General features: G+C 41.1%; 1 protein-coding gene across 3 annotated transcripts in view; it reads right to left on the minus strand.

The window, feature by feature from the left end:
• Positions 1–238: 238 nt before the first annotated feature.
• The window catches only part of ENPP2 (ectonucleotide pyrophosphatase/phosphodiesterase 2), a 77,437-nt gene continuing 63,657 nt past the window's right edge, over positions 239–14,018 (minus strand). For all 3 annotated transcript variants that reach the window (XM_086609539.1, XM_086609541.1, XM_086609540.1), the window contains 8 exons: positions 13,669–13,841; positions 13,332–13,383; positions 10,622–10,758; positions 9,990–10,125; positions 8,728–8,805; positions 6,062–6,194; positions 5,276–5,432; positions 239–409 (listed from right to left, as the gene is read on the minus strand). In XM_086609539.1, coding sequence (XP_086465665.1) covers positions 239–409; positions 5,276–5,432; positions 6,062–6,194; positions 8,728–8,805; positions 9,990–10,125; positions 10,622–10,758; positions 13,332–13,383; positions 13,669–13,841 — 1,037 coding nt within the window. The remainder of the gene's footprint in view (positions 410–5,275; positions 5,433–6,061; positions 6,195–8,727; positions 8,806–9,989; positions 10,126–10,621; positions 10,759–13,331; positions 13,384–13,668; positions 13,842–14,018) is intronic.

Consider the following 14,018-nt stretch of genomic DNA (forward strand, 5'->3'; position numbering starts at 1 on the left):
AGCTCAGAGTAAGGACTCAAGCTGCAGTATTACAAGCACTACTAAATAAACCAAGAGACATATCTATGTTAAACATATAGAGAAACAAAACAAATGACACAAGGGTTTAATACTTAAGATTTGATACAGGATTAAAATACTAATATTTTTAATGTCCTGGTTTCAAATTAATAAATATAAAAACAATATAAAAATATACACCAGTTGATAAAAGGATGCACTGAGTAAGGTTAGAAAGCTAAATTTCACTTTCAAATGTATGCAGGTACGTCTTTAGGGAGAGGATTTCTGTGTAGCTGCGACTGGTCTTTCGGAAGAAGTCCAAGCTTGTGAGCTGTTCAATGTCACGCACACGTGCAGTGTGCATCTTAAGAAGATCTTCAACCCACTTTGATTCATCCTCCAAGCTCTGAAATGTTAAAAAAAAAAAGTTTTATAACATCATGTCAAAAATCAGCTCAGAAAGCAAATGCAACTTTCCTAAATATTGGGCCCATTTGAAGAATCTCTGTGCACTGTTCAAGAATGACTAGGGTAAACAAGTTTCAAGAAAACAGGTTTGAAACTTAGCATGCAAGATCATAGAATGGTTAGGGTTGGAAGGGATCTCAAAGATCATCTAGTTCCAACCCCCCTGCCATGGGCAGGGACACTCTCCACTACACCAGGTTGCTCAAAGCCTCATCCAACCTGGCCTTGAACACTTGCAAGGATGGGGCATCCACAGCTTTATTTTGGGACCCATTTTAGGATGGGGTCGAGACAATGACCTAGATGACCATAGTCATCTAGGAAAAGCAGGCCCCATGTTGCAGATGTTTCAGAAGAACAGACATATGCTTTTAGAAGATCCATTCATCCCTATAATATTTTTGTCTCACAGAAAGAGCTCCATATTAATCAGTTATGTATTACCAAAGCCCAAACTTTGGGCTGTTTAGCTTTGAACCCTTACACAGTATTCTCATCTGACCAGCACCTCATCTGAAGCAATACTTTTTTTAATCTTTCCACTTTACCGTTAGGAGACCATTACAATTCATTACACAGTTGGGACTATGATTTATGTTGGTACTTGTAAACTGTTATTAGAACATACATATTACTCATTGATAGAAAAAAGACTTTCACTAAGTATTTCCCAATCTGAATAAAAAAAAAATCAGGAAGAAGATGCTGCCAGAGTGATCGGGGTCAGGTTGCGTGGGTGTAATCTCTCTTAGGGGACTGTTCCTGCTGCATACCTTGTGCCAGCTCCGGTGCTCTCGTTGGAGCCATCCACAAACTAAAGTAACTCACTAACACATCGGAAAATCAGCCCCACAAAACACTGCAGTTACTGGCTGTTTGGGTGTGTTATAACCAGCCCAGCGACATGTCGCATGCGCGTTGCAGCCAACTCCAGGGACTGCATGGCAGGGAGCAGACGTGGGAAAAGGACAGAGCAAACAGGACCTTTCCCCTTTGGCCTCTCAGACTGGTACATCTACATTGCTGTCCGGGCAGCAGGTTAGGACAGGAGGGTTGTATCTCCCTCACGTTTGGATCAGATTTGGATCCCATGTGTCTTGGAAATCTTGCAGATAAAACTCTTATTTCTGGGCTTACTCCTCAAAATGAGCCCCTTTCTGTCTAAGCCAGGTCCTTCTACCAAGGGATCCTCTCACCTTTCAAGACTAACCTTCAGCCGCGCCAGAGCCTACCCAATGCAGCAGACGTGCCACAGACCAGGCTGTGGGTCACCTGGCAAAGGCCAAGAGGGTGAGCATGATCGTTTGCACAGAGAGGACACAAAGTACCAGCTAGGTCACAGCTGGCTGCTCTAAAGCAAACGTCCATGACCCAGTCAGCACTTGTCTGGTTTGAACCTTTTCAGCTCCAAACCAACTTTCCACTCCATGTTGCTAGCAACGTGAGGCACAAATCCAGGTCTAGAACATGAAAAGATAGATGCAAATTAAGAGGGAAGAGAAGGAAGCACGCCTTGCTCACTCCCCTTCGCCTGTGGTGCCATGCTCCTGGAATGCCATGTGGCCGCAGGAAGCCTTCTGCTCAGCATTCAGCCTGGTGATCAGGTTGCTGGTCTGCAAACAGGCCTCAAGAGGGTTTTTACTGCAAATGCAATCACCGTGACATTTTTGTTGTCTTCAAGTCTTCCTTCTGAGCAGGAAATCTGCATTTTACAGAGCTCAGAGGGAAGTCCCATTGCCACCAAGCTCACTTTTTTGAACACAAGAATTCCTAAGAGTTTGCAAAAGAACTGCAGCATGAATGAATCACAGGACTGAGAGTTTGATTTTAAACCAAGTCCAGCAAGACAGCACTTCCATGACCCCAGAAAATCAATCAACTGATCTAGGTTATAGTTTTTCCATTCCACAACGGGCCCATGAAACCTCAGGTCCAGTAGCAAGGATTTTAAACACAGTGATCAACTAGCATGGTATTATGTTACTGCAGAGCAACGAATGAAGTCTATACATTTAAAATTTTAGTGTTCTCCATTTGTGCTGGTTAGATTCACCTCAATATTACAGTAAGTCTTAAAAGGAAAAAATAACAATCGAAAACATGCGAGTAAATAGAAATAAAAAGTCAATTAGGAGGCTAACCTAAAATCAACTGGAAAAGGTACCAGATATTCTGGACAAAAGAATCTCTTTGGATATCAAATTGTTAGCTGGAAAGCTGAACGTGACCAGAGCATAGACAGGTGAGTGAGGAACTCATTTATTAAAAGAAAAATTTAAGGGGTTTGCTGAAAGGCAAAATAGTGGCCTGGAGGAACTTTCTAGTAGAGTTCCTCCAGTGTTTATTTTACAAAAATAAAAACACAAAACCCAAAACTCAAACAATTGAGAGCTCCTGTCAATGCAGAGGAAGACTGGAATAGCATACTGGAATGCAGATGGCGGAGTTCCGGGTATAGTATGAAATTGGGTTGTCCACATTGATGGCAAAAATTTCTGCTAAGCTGGGAGCTTCTCAAGTCAAACAACAGATAGAAGAGAAGGACCTGGGTGTACTGATTGTGCATGCTTGTGAGCCACCATTATAACACAGTTCTGTGTTATAAAAAGCAAATCCCAGGTAGCATCAGAGGAGTTGTGTCCAGTGGAAAGAAAACCATTTTCATTTTAAGATCTCAGCTGGAGTTCTTTGTCTCTTTCATGTTCCAGGAAAAAAAAAAAAAAATCCAACAAAAACAACCCAGACTGGAACAGTCTACTGGCTACTAAAATGCTCATCCTCTCTTTATAAGTAAAGCAAAGATGATCCTGGGTGTCCCATGAATACAGAGAAGTATATGCCTTGAGAATCATCATAAATCATCACTAGGGTAAACCCCAAAGAAACCCAGCAAAGGGCTATTTAAACCATAGAAAAATGTTGACACAAGAATAAATGGGTATAACCTCACTGTGAATAAACACAGTTTGGAAATGGAACAAATTCAAATGAGAAGAGTACTGGTGTTCTCCAAGAGCCGTGTGAAGAGAGAGAAAGTGTGTGCAACAAGAGCAGAGTGAAGGGAAAGCTAATATTTCTTTAGATCTTAGAAGAAAGCTGCAGAGAGATTAAGGAAAAAAAGTCTTGTATTATCCCATGCATTTCATCCGTGAAGTATGTGAGGTTTTACACAATCACTTCTTTGAACAAATCAGATGGAACACCATGTGCAAAAGTAAGACTGACACTGTATTCAAATGGCAAAGTTTTGCCTGACTATATTTTCATTCAAGAGCTACATTTAAATATTTTTGGAGTAGTTCTTTGCTATGTAGAAAGCACAGACCAATATCTGCTAACAACCATGTAGCAGCACTGAAGTTCCTCCCAGAACTGTAAATACATACACCACAAGTAGCACAACCTGCGGAGAAGAGAAGCCTGGGTTGGGTTATAAGAAATCAAAGAGTAAAAGAGGCCATTACTCCAAATAGTTCATTAAAAATATTCCAGCAGTTTAAGAGGACCGTGACATGCAATACAGAGAGGAAAAAACGTGACTGTCATAGAATTACATATGGGCAGAGATACAAGGACTGAGGCACTAATAACTGCCAGATTAGTAACTTCCAGATCACCAACTGGATCTTGATTCAAAGGAAAGCAATCCAGAGAAAAACCTTGATGAAATATATGTAGGACTTTCCGAGACTTCTGGTGGGAGACAACTCTCCCCAAAGCAGTAAAGCCTGAAGAGGCGGAAGCCAGACCTGCTCAAGAGAGAGGGAGACTGCTCCAAAAGTGTGGTTTTAAAAAGAGGGACCTGAAAGCAGGCAATGTTTGATGAATGAGAAAGAGACAGTGTTCCAGGTGAATTGTGTACAGAGTTGGAATGACTGTTTCTGCCTGTAGCTGGAATGGGGAGTCTTAACTTTTTGTGCCAATACAAAATTCGTAACATTAATGCGTTCATTCAGGAAACGGTCTCCTGGCAGCCTGTAGTGAAGCATCTGTGTACAGGAATCCGCACAGCTGTGTAATGGGAGAAGAAGTTCAGGCGGAAGGACAAGTCTAAATACAGCTGCCTGGGAGGACTGCTGTCCTTGCGGAGCACTGGAGCCTGTGGGACTCAACCGCTCTCCTGCCGCACGATCAGTCGCTGAGCGTGCGTGTTACTTTCTGCAGTGCTGACCAGACTGAAGCCTTTGAACCTCACAGAGATTCTTACACCACAGGATCTTGCATCCTAAAGGAAGATAGGAAAGGAACCAGGAGGGTGTCTGGTCCCCTCTGGTAACGAGAATCCAAACAAGACATGTTCTGGAAACAGCAAGAGCTGGCACTCTACCCTTAGCAGGTTTTGCATATAGTTTTAATATTGTGTGGGTTGGATGTAATCATGCTGTCTGATGCATCCAGACTGCCATAGCAGACAGACTATATTGTACCTGCATATGGAAACAGACCTCAATAAAACATCAGGCTGGCTGCCAGCACAATACATCTACGCACACAGCCTCCCCCCAATCTGCTCTGAGGTTACACTGACAAGGTCTGCCAAAACATAGAAGCCCACAGGTTGTTTACTGCCAGCCTACTGCATGTCAGCTCTTCCAGACAATTTTAGATGCAGTAATAATTCCATATTTTCTCCAATATCATGGAGGAGTGCTTTTGTCTAATGAGTTGAACATGGTGCTTAACAGAGTCCTACCCTGTGTTTTCATTCAAGATATTGGTGAATGCTAGTATCTAACTGTAACGGCATTCCACATGTTCCAGGGGCATATTCACCACAGGGCTACAGTGGTGCAGCAGAACTTACATTGCAGCTCTCGTCATTGTCAGGCCGATGGGGAAGGATGTATGAGAGAACGGAGAGCGGTCCATCACACTTGTCGGCCGGCTGAGTGAAATCCAAGCAGCTGGTTATGATGGTGTAGTAATGAGTAGGAACGGGGATGGCGCTGCCTTCCACAAACCTGGGGGAATAAAGCAAACATTTATCCACAAAGGATAAACCTGTTTGGAAGAAGGTTATGCAAACAGCATGGTCTTTCCTGCCCTACATGTAAGGACACACGTACATTGCTGAGATGTGTTTCATTTCTAGACACTGTCTGAAAATGAGCATTCAATTAGTTCCTGTTTTGATACTGTGTTATGGAAATACCACACACCAGTGCTGAAAGGATTCTTCGGTTCAGGGACACAGAGAGAAAACATTACTGAATTAACAAAAGACTTGAGTATGTAACTCAATAGCACTGCTATGGTTTGCTCTAGTATCCAGTCGTCAACTCTGAAGTTCAGGAGAATTTTAGAGAAAACAGATTGTTTGGAACATAGTTCAGCTTTGCCTCAAGGATGAATGAACACTTAATTTCAAAGTCAAGGTCAACAGTTACCTGCTGAATTGCCTTATTTTCATTCCTTATTTTTACCACTGTCCTACCTATAAGGGCATTCAGTCTTGATGAACAATAATTTTAGAAAGAGCCAAAAATTTATGTCACCTCCCAAAAATCGAATAATGTGCAGATAATTAATTGTTTAAGATAAAGCCATCATAAAGCGAAGGAACAGCAAACCCGTTTAAAGACACACTTACTGTTTTATTTTGTCAGGTGTGTCATGCAAACCATCATAGTCATAGTCAAAGATTGGTCCACTTATAACATTGACTCCGTTTCGTTCAGTGGCATATCTCTTCACCAAAACCCTTTGGAAATAGTTCCATACCTCTGTGGGGAAAAAAAGAAACAACAAAAAATAAAAACCATTAAAATTAGGATAAGCCAAAACATGTCAAGATTATAAACAATTTTTTTTTTTCCTGAAAATAAAAATCCAGGGGACATCATTCACATGATGGCAGGGGAAATCAAAGATTAGAGATTTACTGCAGCTTCATTCAGTTTGGTCAATAAAGCCCATTCAGACTTCTTTGTTCTCTGCTGATTTTTTTCCCCCAACCAGTGATAAAGGAAATGCATGGTACCACTCCCAGGCTGGCATTGCCATAGACATTGCACAGAGAGCTTGCTGTTCCTTCAGCAAGCTGTAGAAACAACTATTCACACACTTTTTATGTCCCTGTGAACACTTCCTTTGTCTTTCTTATCTAGTTACAGAGAACGGTGCTGGGTTTTTTAATTCTAGAAAGGAAACAGCACCGTGATTAAAAGCAAAACACGAGTATTTTAAAAGAAAGGGAAGTACAAAGGTCATATTCTTCCAGTTAAATTCTCCTTGGATACAAAACATTTAACTTTTAAATTAGAAGGATGACCAAATTATGGCATGGCATCTCATTACCGTAATCTTGGGGAAGAGTGTGATGCTCTTTCTCCCACCGCACCCTCCTCAATCGTAACAAATGAAGATGTTTGCAGAGATGGGAATCACACTGGAATCTCCAGTTACATCATTCTTTTCCTTATTTTTTCTATTTTATTTTAACTCTAACAGAAGTGTGTGTAAACAAAGCATCTCAAACTTGTAAAAGTTCGACTTTTGCCTTGCCAGCTCAGACCGTTACGTCCGCAGTTCCCCAGTGCTGACATCAATGCCAGCCTCAGCAAGTTCCCCATTATGTCTTGTCCTAAGACTGCTCAGTGCCACATGAGCTCCCTGCTCGGGCTGATGCAGAGGGCCTCACAAGCAATGGTCTAACAAGAACCTCAGCTGCAGTAACCACTTGGCAGTACCACTCCTCCAGCTGCTCGCTCCTCCAATGCACCAGCCTTAACAATAAAAATAGCCCAAAAAGGAATGTTGTCGGGTTTTTTTCCCCTGAGTTTTTCAGTTGAATCAGTTCCTCACTTGGGTTTCCACCACAGCCACACAGACAGCATTGCCAGTGCAACAGAGGGCCAACCCAGGGGCATCATCTTGCAGTGCCAGCAAAGTGGGAACTGCTTAAGCCAGACTCACTACAGAAAAGATGGATACAGAATTATTGCCTGAGGGAATGGGGTGGGACAGTGAATTAAAAAAACAAAGCAGAGGAGGGGGTCTCTGCAGCCAGCACTGCCACCAAAGCCAGCATAGTATAAAAATGCCATCCCATATTTTCCGTGTTGTGGAAAAAGCTCTGTGTAACGAGCTTATAATCAGCTCTCTACATTGCAACCTGCACACCTGTAGTGGTCCGTAACTCCCCAAGAATTATATCAGTTCCAGCATTTGATCACAGGGAGTCCTTCACCCACTTGTGATGAAGAAGGCAGCCACTAGACAAAATGAGCTGCTGGTGGTGGGTTGTTCTCCTGTGATTAGCATCTCAGCTAATTTGCTTAGACTAACATTAGCATAAAGAACATTTTTATGAAGTGATTTGAGAGTGGGAAATCCTCAATAAATTTGCACTCTGTAATCAGTTAAGTGCCTTTGCTCAAATTTCCAGCAAACATCACCACTTGTTCCTACTCAGAGGTTTTTCAGTTAAAAACACTCTTTTCTGGTTAAAAAGAAAGAGCCTCCCATAGGCTTTGATGTTTATCCAAAGCTCTCTGGCCTAAAATCTGAATTGGAAATCTCACAAGAACAGGCTCTTGAGATTCTTCCAAGGCTTCTCAATTCCTGCCAAGCCAAAAATGCCACCAGAATAGTTTGATGGTTTTCCTACCTCTTGGCAAAACTAGAGAGAAAAGGGATGTGCAGACAAAAGAAATGTTAATATTATATCCCTGCAGCCCTGAAAGTTTCAGCCAGGTTTAAGTCATTCCTCATTTTCCATAAATTGGTTTCCTCTTCCTTTTTCTTTATAGGTAATAAATGTGTTTGGTCTCCCTCTAAGGGCATGAATAGAAAATAAAAAATAATCACTTGTCCCTGAACTACAACAACATGCCAAGTACACACTCCCAGGCCTGTGCACGCTCCCAGACAGCTCCAGCTGAGAATTAAACCCACGTTGCTTCAGTGCGTTCTGCACTACCATGGGCTACAGACAAGAAAGTCTGAATGGTCTTGCACAGACTGAATTACTGTGGCATGAAGCAAAATTACTGAACTGCAGTATGTCTGTGCTCTTATCTTAGCGCAGCACCAAGGAAAATAAACCTTTCTTAGAGCTTAAACCTTTATTGAGGTATTTTGCCTGCCCATACCTAGAATCATACAGGTGCCCACATGTATTTATTTGCTGGCTACAAGTAACTTAACTTTATGTTCTAAATTTCTCCCGTCAATTCATTCCATAGTCCAACAGACATATCACTAAAAAAATAAAATGTTGGGAAAAAGAAGTAAAGCCATGGAAAGAGCACTTACTTTTGAAGGCAGGATACATTGGAATGATATTTGTTATTAGAAAAGCATCATATTTTGCTTCTGCAGAGGAACTTAATTCTGAAAACGATAAACCAGAAAAATATTAATAAGATGAAATATCAGAAATTCAAGGAACATTAAAATGTTCTGGAAAATGGCTTCAGAGAGCAACCAAAGGGAATACTGTCATCTAAACAGCAATCTGAATGCTATACTCAGAAGTGCACGTTATATGCATAAAATTTTTCTTTAATGTGACAGCTGGACATGGAAGGTAAGGATTTTATCTTTGCTTCAACTGTCAACCATTTCAAAATATTTTTATAGCTCATATATTTTTGCCGTCTCAAAAGTCAGAGAGCTACTCTGCAGGCTTTTACAAAAAAGGCATGTAATTTCTAGGGAGAGAAGTGCAGGATTATCTTCTAGTTCTGAGCAAGCCCCTGCACCAGTTAATTCCATATCAGAAATTCACCATAAAATATTTCGGCCACTGAGTGAGGAAGGTAGAGCAATGAAGTTCACAGCTGTGAGACATTTGTGTCCCTTGAATGTTCACTAATCCCAGAAGGTCATTGCTCCGAAACTGAACCAATCTAACTACAACAGGAGAATCTGGGACACTGACTCACACAGGTTTTCTACTAGCACTGTTTCTATAGGATAGTAGAAATGTTCACAGTATGCAAGAGTCTAACATAGATTTATAAATAAAATATATATTTATCTTTCTGCTGTTTGAATTTAAAATTAAAAACTCTGACTAGATTTCCAGTTCATATAAGCTGGTATCTATCCACTGACTTAAAGGGCCAGTTTTTGAAGATGGTTTTCTAGCTTGTACTCCTGCTCTGGGCAATTCTTTGTTCACCTTTACTGTTATTAACTAATCTAGGACACTTCACTTTGGGTGCATGATGCTGCCCACTGGTTTGGAGCATCTCTCACGGAGCCGAGATGGCAACTTGTGGCATTGGGCCCTTGGTCCTCAGCCAGTGTAGCAAGAGTAATCTATCCATCCCATTTAGCCCCATATGTGACACTGGTGCAGAAGCAGCTCCTCTGAGGAGAAGACATCATGGAGGGGTGTGTCCCAGAGAGGGGGAAATTAAACCATTTCTACCTATATTCTTTCCCAACAACCTCAAAAAAACCCATAGCCTGCTTATATCAGATGGGAGTTTTTTTCCATACCTAAGGTTTTCCCTAACAAAAAAGAAAATTACAAAACCTCTAGGTATTAAAAAGCTGTCTGAACTTACGGGGAGGGAAAAGGAAGCCGTAGGAGAGCTGTTTGTCACCTCTGTAGGCTGCGCAGCTCTGGCTGTTTCCTGGAGAAATGCGGAGGTCTGGCCTCACGCAGCCGGCCAGGTGCTCTGGGACACCCGATACCTCTGCCTGCATTGAGGAACATACACAGAAGTGACAAAAAAAAAGGTGATTCCAGCATTTATAGCCAAAAGAAAACAATTTCATGCAGTTGACAGATTAGATGGAAGGTCTCGCGTGGAATAAAACAAACACCCAGCTGCACAACCAAGTCCTGCTCCTGTACCTGCTGCAGAGCCTCTCCTTCGGGTAGCAGAAGTCACCATGGGAAATAATTCCAATGAAGTCACTGATTACACTATCATAATAAAACAAACCTCCATAAAATAAAACTTAGGAAGAAAATGAAAACAGGAACAGAAATACCCAGCCCTTCTGCCTTAAAAAGTCTTTCTCCTGAAGGCAAAAAGGGATTTTGGCACTGTTTTCAATGGTGTTTGACATAATTTCTGGTGGGGAAACTCTACTTGGGGCAGGGGAATTTTAGAACTTCAGGAATAAAGGGTATGGAACAGATTTCCCCAGGATTTTTAAAGCACTTCCCAAGAGCAAAGACAGCACTGACCTGTTTGGAAATAGTGTAGGATGTCCAGAGAGGCATCAGGAATGTTTCGCTGTAGCCACTTTCAAAGTCATGGTGATGTAAGATATTGTATTTTGTGCGGTACAGTACTGCGGGGCGCCCATATAGGAGATGCTTCTCTACAGATCAGAAGAAATTACATTTACATTTATTACTCAAAGCCTCGAAGATGAGGGGAAAAAAAATGAAAAAGGGATTGGCTTTCCAACACATGCTGATTTTACAGTCATCCTTAATGGGATGTTGACCTTGAATAACTACTAAAGAAATCTTGTAAGAGAGAGCAGCAGTTCTTCAGCATTTTTGATTAGCATCCCCATTCCAGGCTCACAACCCACTTTGAGGTTAAAAGTCCCTTCTGCAGGTGAAAGCTTCTTGGAGTCATAGCATGGAGAGAGAGAGTGTGGCTCCAAACACAGGAGATTCCACAAGGATCTTTGTGTCCACATTTCAGTCACACATGAGGTGATAGTAAGCACTTTTTTTGTAACTTTTCATCAGCCTCTATCCTATCACTCCTGCCTCTCTTCTCCAAACTTTCTCCTCTTCCTATGGTTTTTGTAAAGTCCCTCACAAAAGGGAAACAAAAGTGCTCACTCACTGAAAGAGTATTTTTTTCCACTTGGATGATACAGATGATGTTCTGAAGACTGATGTGCAATTTTCCATCAGTAATGTCAAAGAAAACAAACAAATCAACCAATCTTTTTTCCTGACTTTGGCTATAAAAAGAAACCTCCAACTCCGCAAAACTTGCTTTTCTTCTGTCTTGGTGGTACGTTATGGTTAAATGTTGCTAGATACCTCTGACAAGTTCGCTTATAAAAAGACAAAAACATCATTGAAAGAGATAAAAGAAAAAAATAAATCTCCTGGCTAATCTTTCATTGTGCTGCACAGGTCACTGGTTTTGATAACCATTTGGCAAACAGGATTGGCTCGCTTCTGGAAATCAAAACATAGAAAGAAGGAAAGTGGCCTAACACTGTTCACAGATAGGCTTTTAACTCGAAAGAAAAGACCGTGTTTTATTAGTGTTTGAGTCCAAAGAGAGGATATTTTTATAGGACACAAGAAAGAAAAGTAGGAAAAGCCTTGTCTAAGGACACAGATGATAAACTTGCTTTATTCAAGAGAAGCCGAAGTCAGCTTTTTCTTCTGCATGTGAGTAACAGCAGCAGCTGTATATGCATGGTGCACCGTGCGGGAGAAGGGAATTACCAACGAAATGCAGGAAGATCCACGAACAGGTGCTACGGGCTGTCATAAAATCCAACAAAATAACTCGCACGTAGCAGAATTGCTTGTTTAAATATAGGGCACTTCATTCCACTTAACAGACAGCTTACAAACAAGCAACTGAAATTGGTTTAACTGCTTATATGTAAAAATACATCAAAAATACTATTTTTATACTACCGGAGTGAAGAAGCTTCAAAATCTTAAGCCAAAATAAAGATGCTGAAATATCTAGGAGTACAATGGTAAGGGTGCTTTTTCCTGATGCCAGAAATTGCCACAGCAGGAAGTAGCTCTTCACTAACTGGAAAAATCAGTTTAGCAAGATGAAAGCTGCAGAAAGGCAATTTAACTCACAAAGAAAATGAATAATTTCACTTCTAGAAACTAAAGGATGGGCTGCATTGCCTGTTCACAACAGAAAAACTGAAGTAGCTTCACAAGCGTATTTAAAAATAAAAATCTCCTTAGTCATCTGAGCAATGCGATTTGAAGTATCTCAAAAGTCCGTGTCTAAACTCAAAGTTTCAGAATTTGCTGACTGGGACAATTGTTATGGTGAGGCGAATGCTGTGAATTGTTATGCTAAACCAGATCACAGCTGTGAGAAGGAACTTTGGTGCACCTTTCAGACAGCATTGCTGCTCAGGAAAGCAGTTTCCATCCCCTCCCCTCCAGTCCAATTGCTATGTTTTAACCTGGACCACAGCCCTGACACGACTGAGAGCGCAGACACACAAAGTCAGCGCTGGTGTACGGCAGGGAGACTGCAGGAACTAGTGTCCGGGAGAGCAGGAGATGCTTTCTCCTGGGAGTAACGTTGATTTGAAAGCTAACGAGGGACAAAATTGCACTGAGCATCCCTGAAGAAGCAGAGCATTTCTGCACTTGTTTCAGTGGATAACCTGCACCTAAAACCCCAGGGTTTTTATGGAAAAATGGGTAAAAACCCATTAAAGATCCAGTCAGGGATTGTCAAAGCACCCGTACCAACCTTTCTACCACTGACCTGGTGAAACTTAAGCCTGAATACTAGTAAAACACAATGTGCAGGTGCGCTCTATGGTTTTCACTCCGTTTATTGCTTGTGGTTGAGTGGAGCACTGCCTCATGTTCCTTTCTCCTTTCCACATCACTTCCAGAGTGGAGATTAAAACCTCCTAACGGTGATTGAAAGGAAGAGCTAAAACTCCTGTCCCTTTGAGAAACACTTTAGTCCTGGTTATAGCAAAAGATAGCGTGCACTTCCTCACATGAGCAGCACTGAATCTTACCCACACATCTCATGTATGTCTAGGTGCTATTTTGACAGTTATTTGAAAAGATGGTTTACTACACATTGACTAAACCAAAACAGGAGCTCTTCTGCTGTCAATGATGCAAACTAACTCAAAAAAAAAAAAAAAAAAAAAATCAAAAATAGCTTTTATCAATTGAGGCACCAGGCTCTTACCTTCTGTTCCCTTGACATGAAAGCGCCTGTTGAGCTCATCCAACTTATTCTTCTCAAGAACAGAAAAAAGGAACATGATTAGGATCACTGGACCATTCTGACATTTTGTTTTACTAGGTATCTAGCAAAACAAAACTAACACTATAAAACAGTGACAGTTTTTTTTGTTTCCTGTTTTACAAAAAGCCATAATTGCTCCAAAAGGGCACAAACACTTCACAGGAAGGTTCTGGGAAATTCTTATACATCAAACCCTCTCCAAATAGATAAAATGGCTACAACTCATCTAGGCAACTACTGCTAATAGTGGAAGTATCAGTAGATTCTAAACACCTACCTTATCATCACATGTACATCCTATATCAAAATCTGATGCAGAAGGCAGAGCGACAGGATAGAGTGGTTTAGCAACTTCATCTGGCACAGTTGGTTTGTAAACACTAACTCTCAGCAGGTGATTTAAACTTCCATGGGTACCATTATTGGGAGCAGGCTTTAATCCAAGCAGATCTACGAAAACATTGAACATAAATGAATGATGGTTAGATTGCAAACGTGTATGCAGCAGCATCTCTACTGAGCTAAGACCTTTATTTGCAATAATGTTTACAGCCATGACATGTTAATGAATGCTTTTAATGTAATAAAAATATTAACCTTTTTTCCAAATAATCAAATTGCAAATGC

The sequence above is a fragment of the Tauraco erythrolophus genome, chromosome 3, assembly GCF_009769465.1.
Source record: "Tauraco erythrolophus isolate bTauEry1 chromosome 3, bTauEry1.pri, whole genome shotgun sequence".
Taxonomy (NCBI): Eukaryota; Metazoa; Chordata; class Aves; order Musophagiformes; family Musophagidae; genus Tauraco; species Tauraco erythrolophus.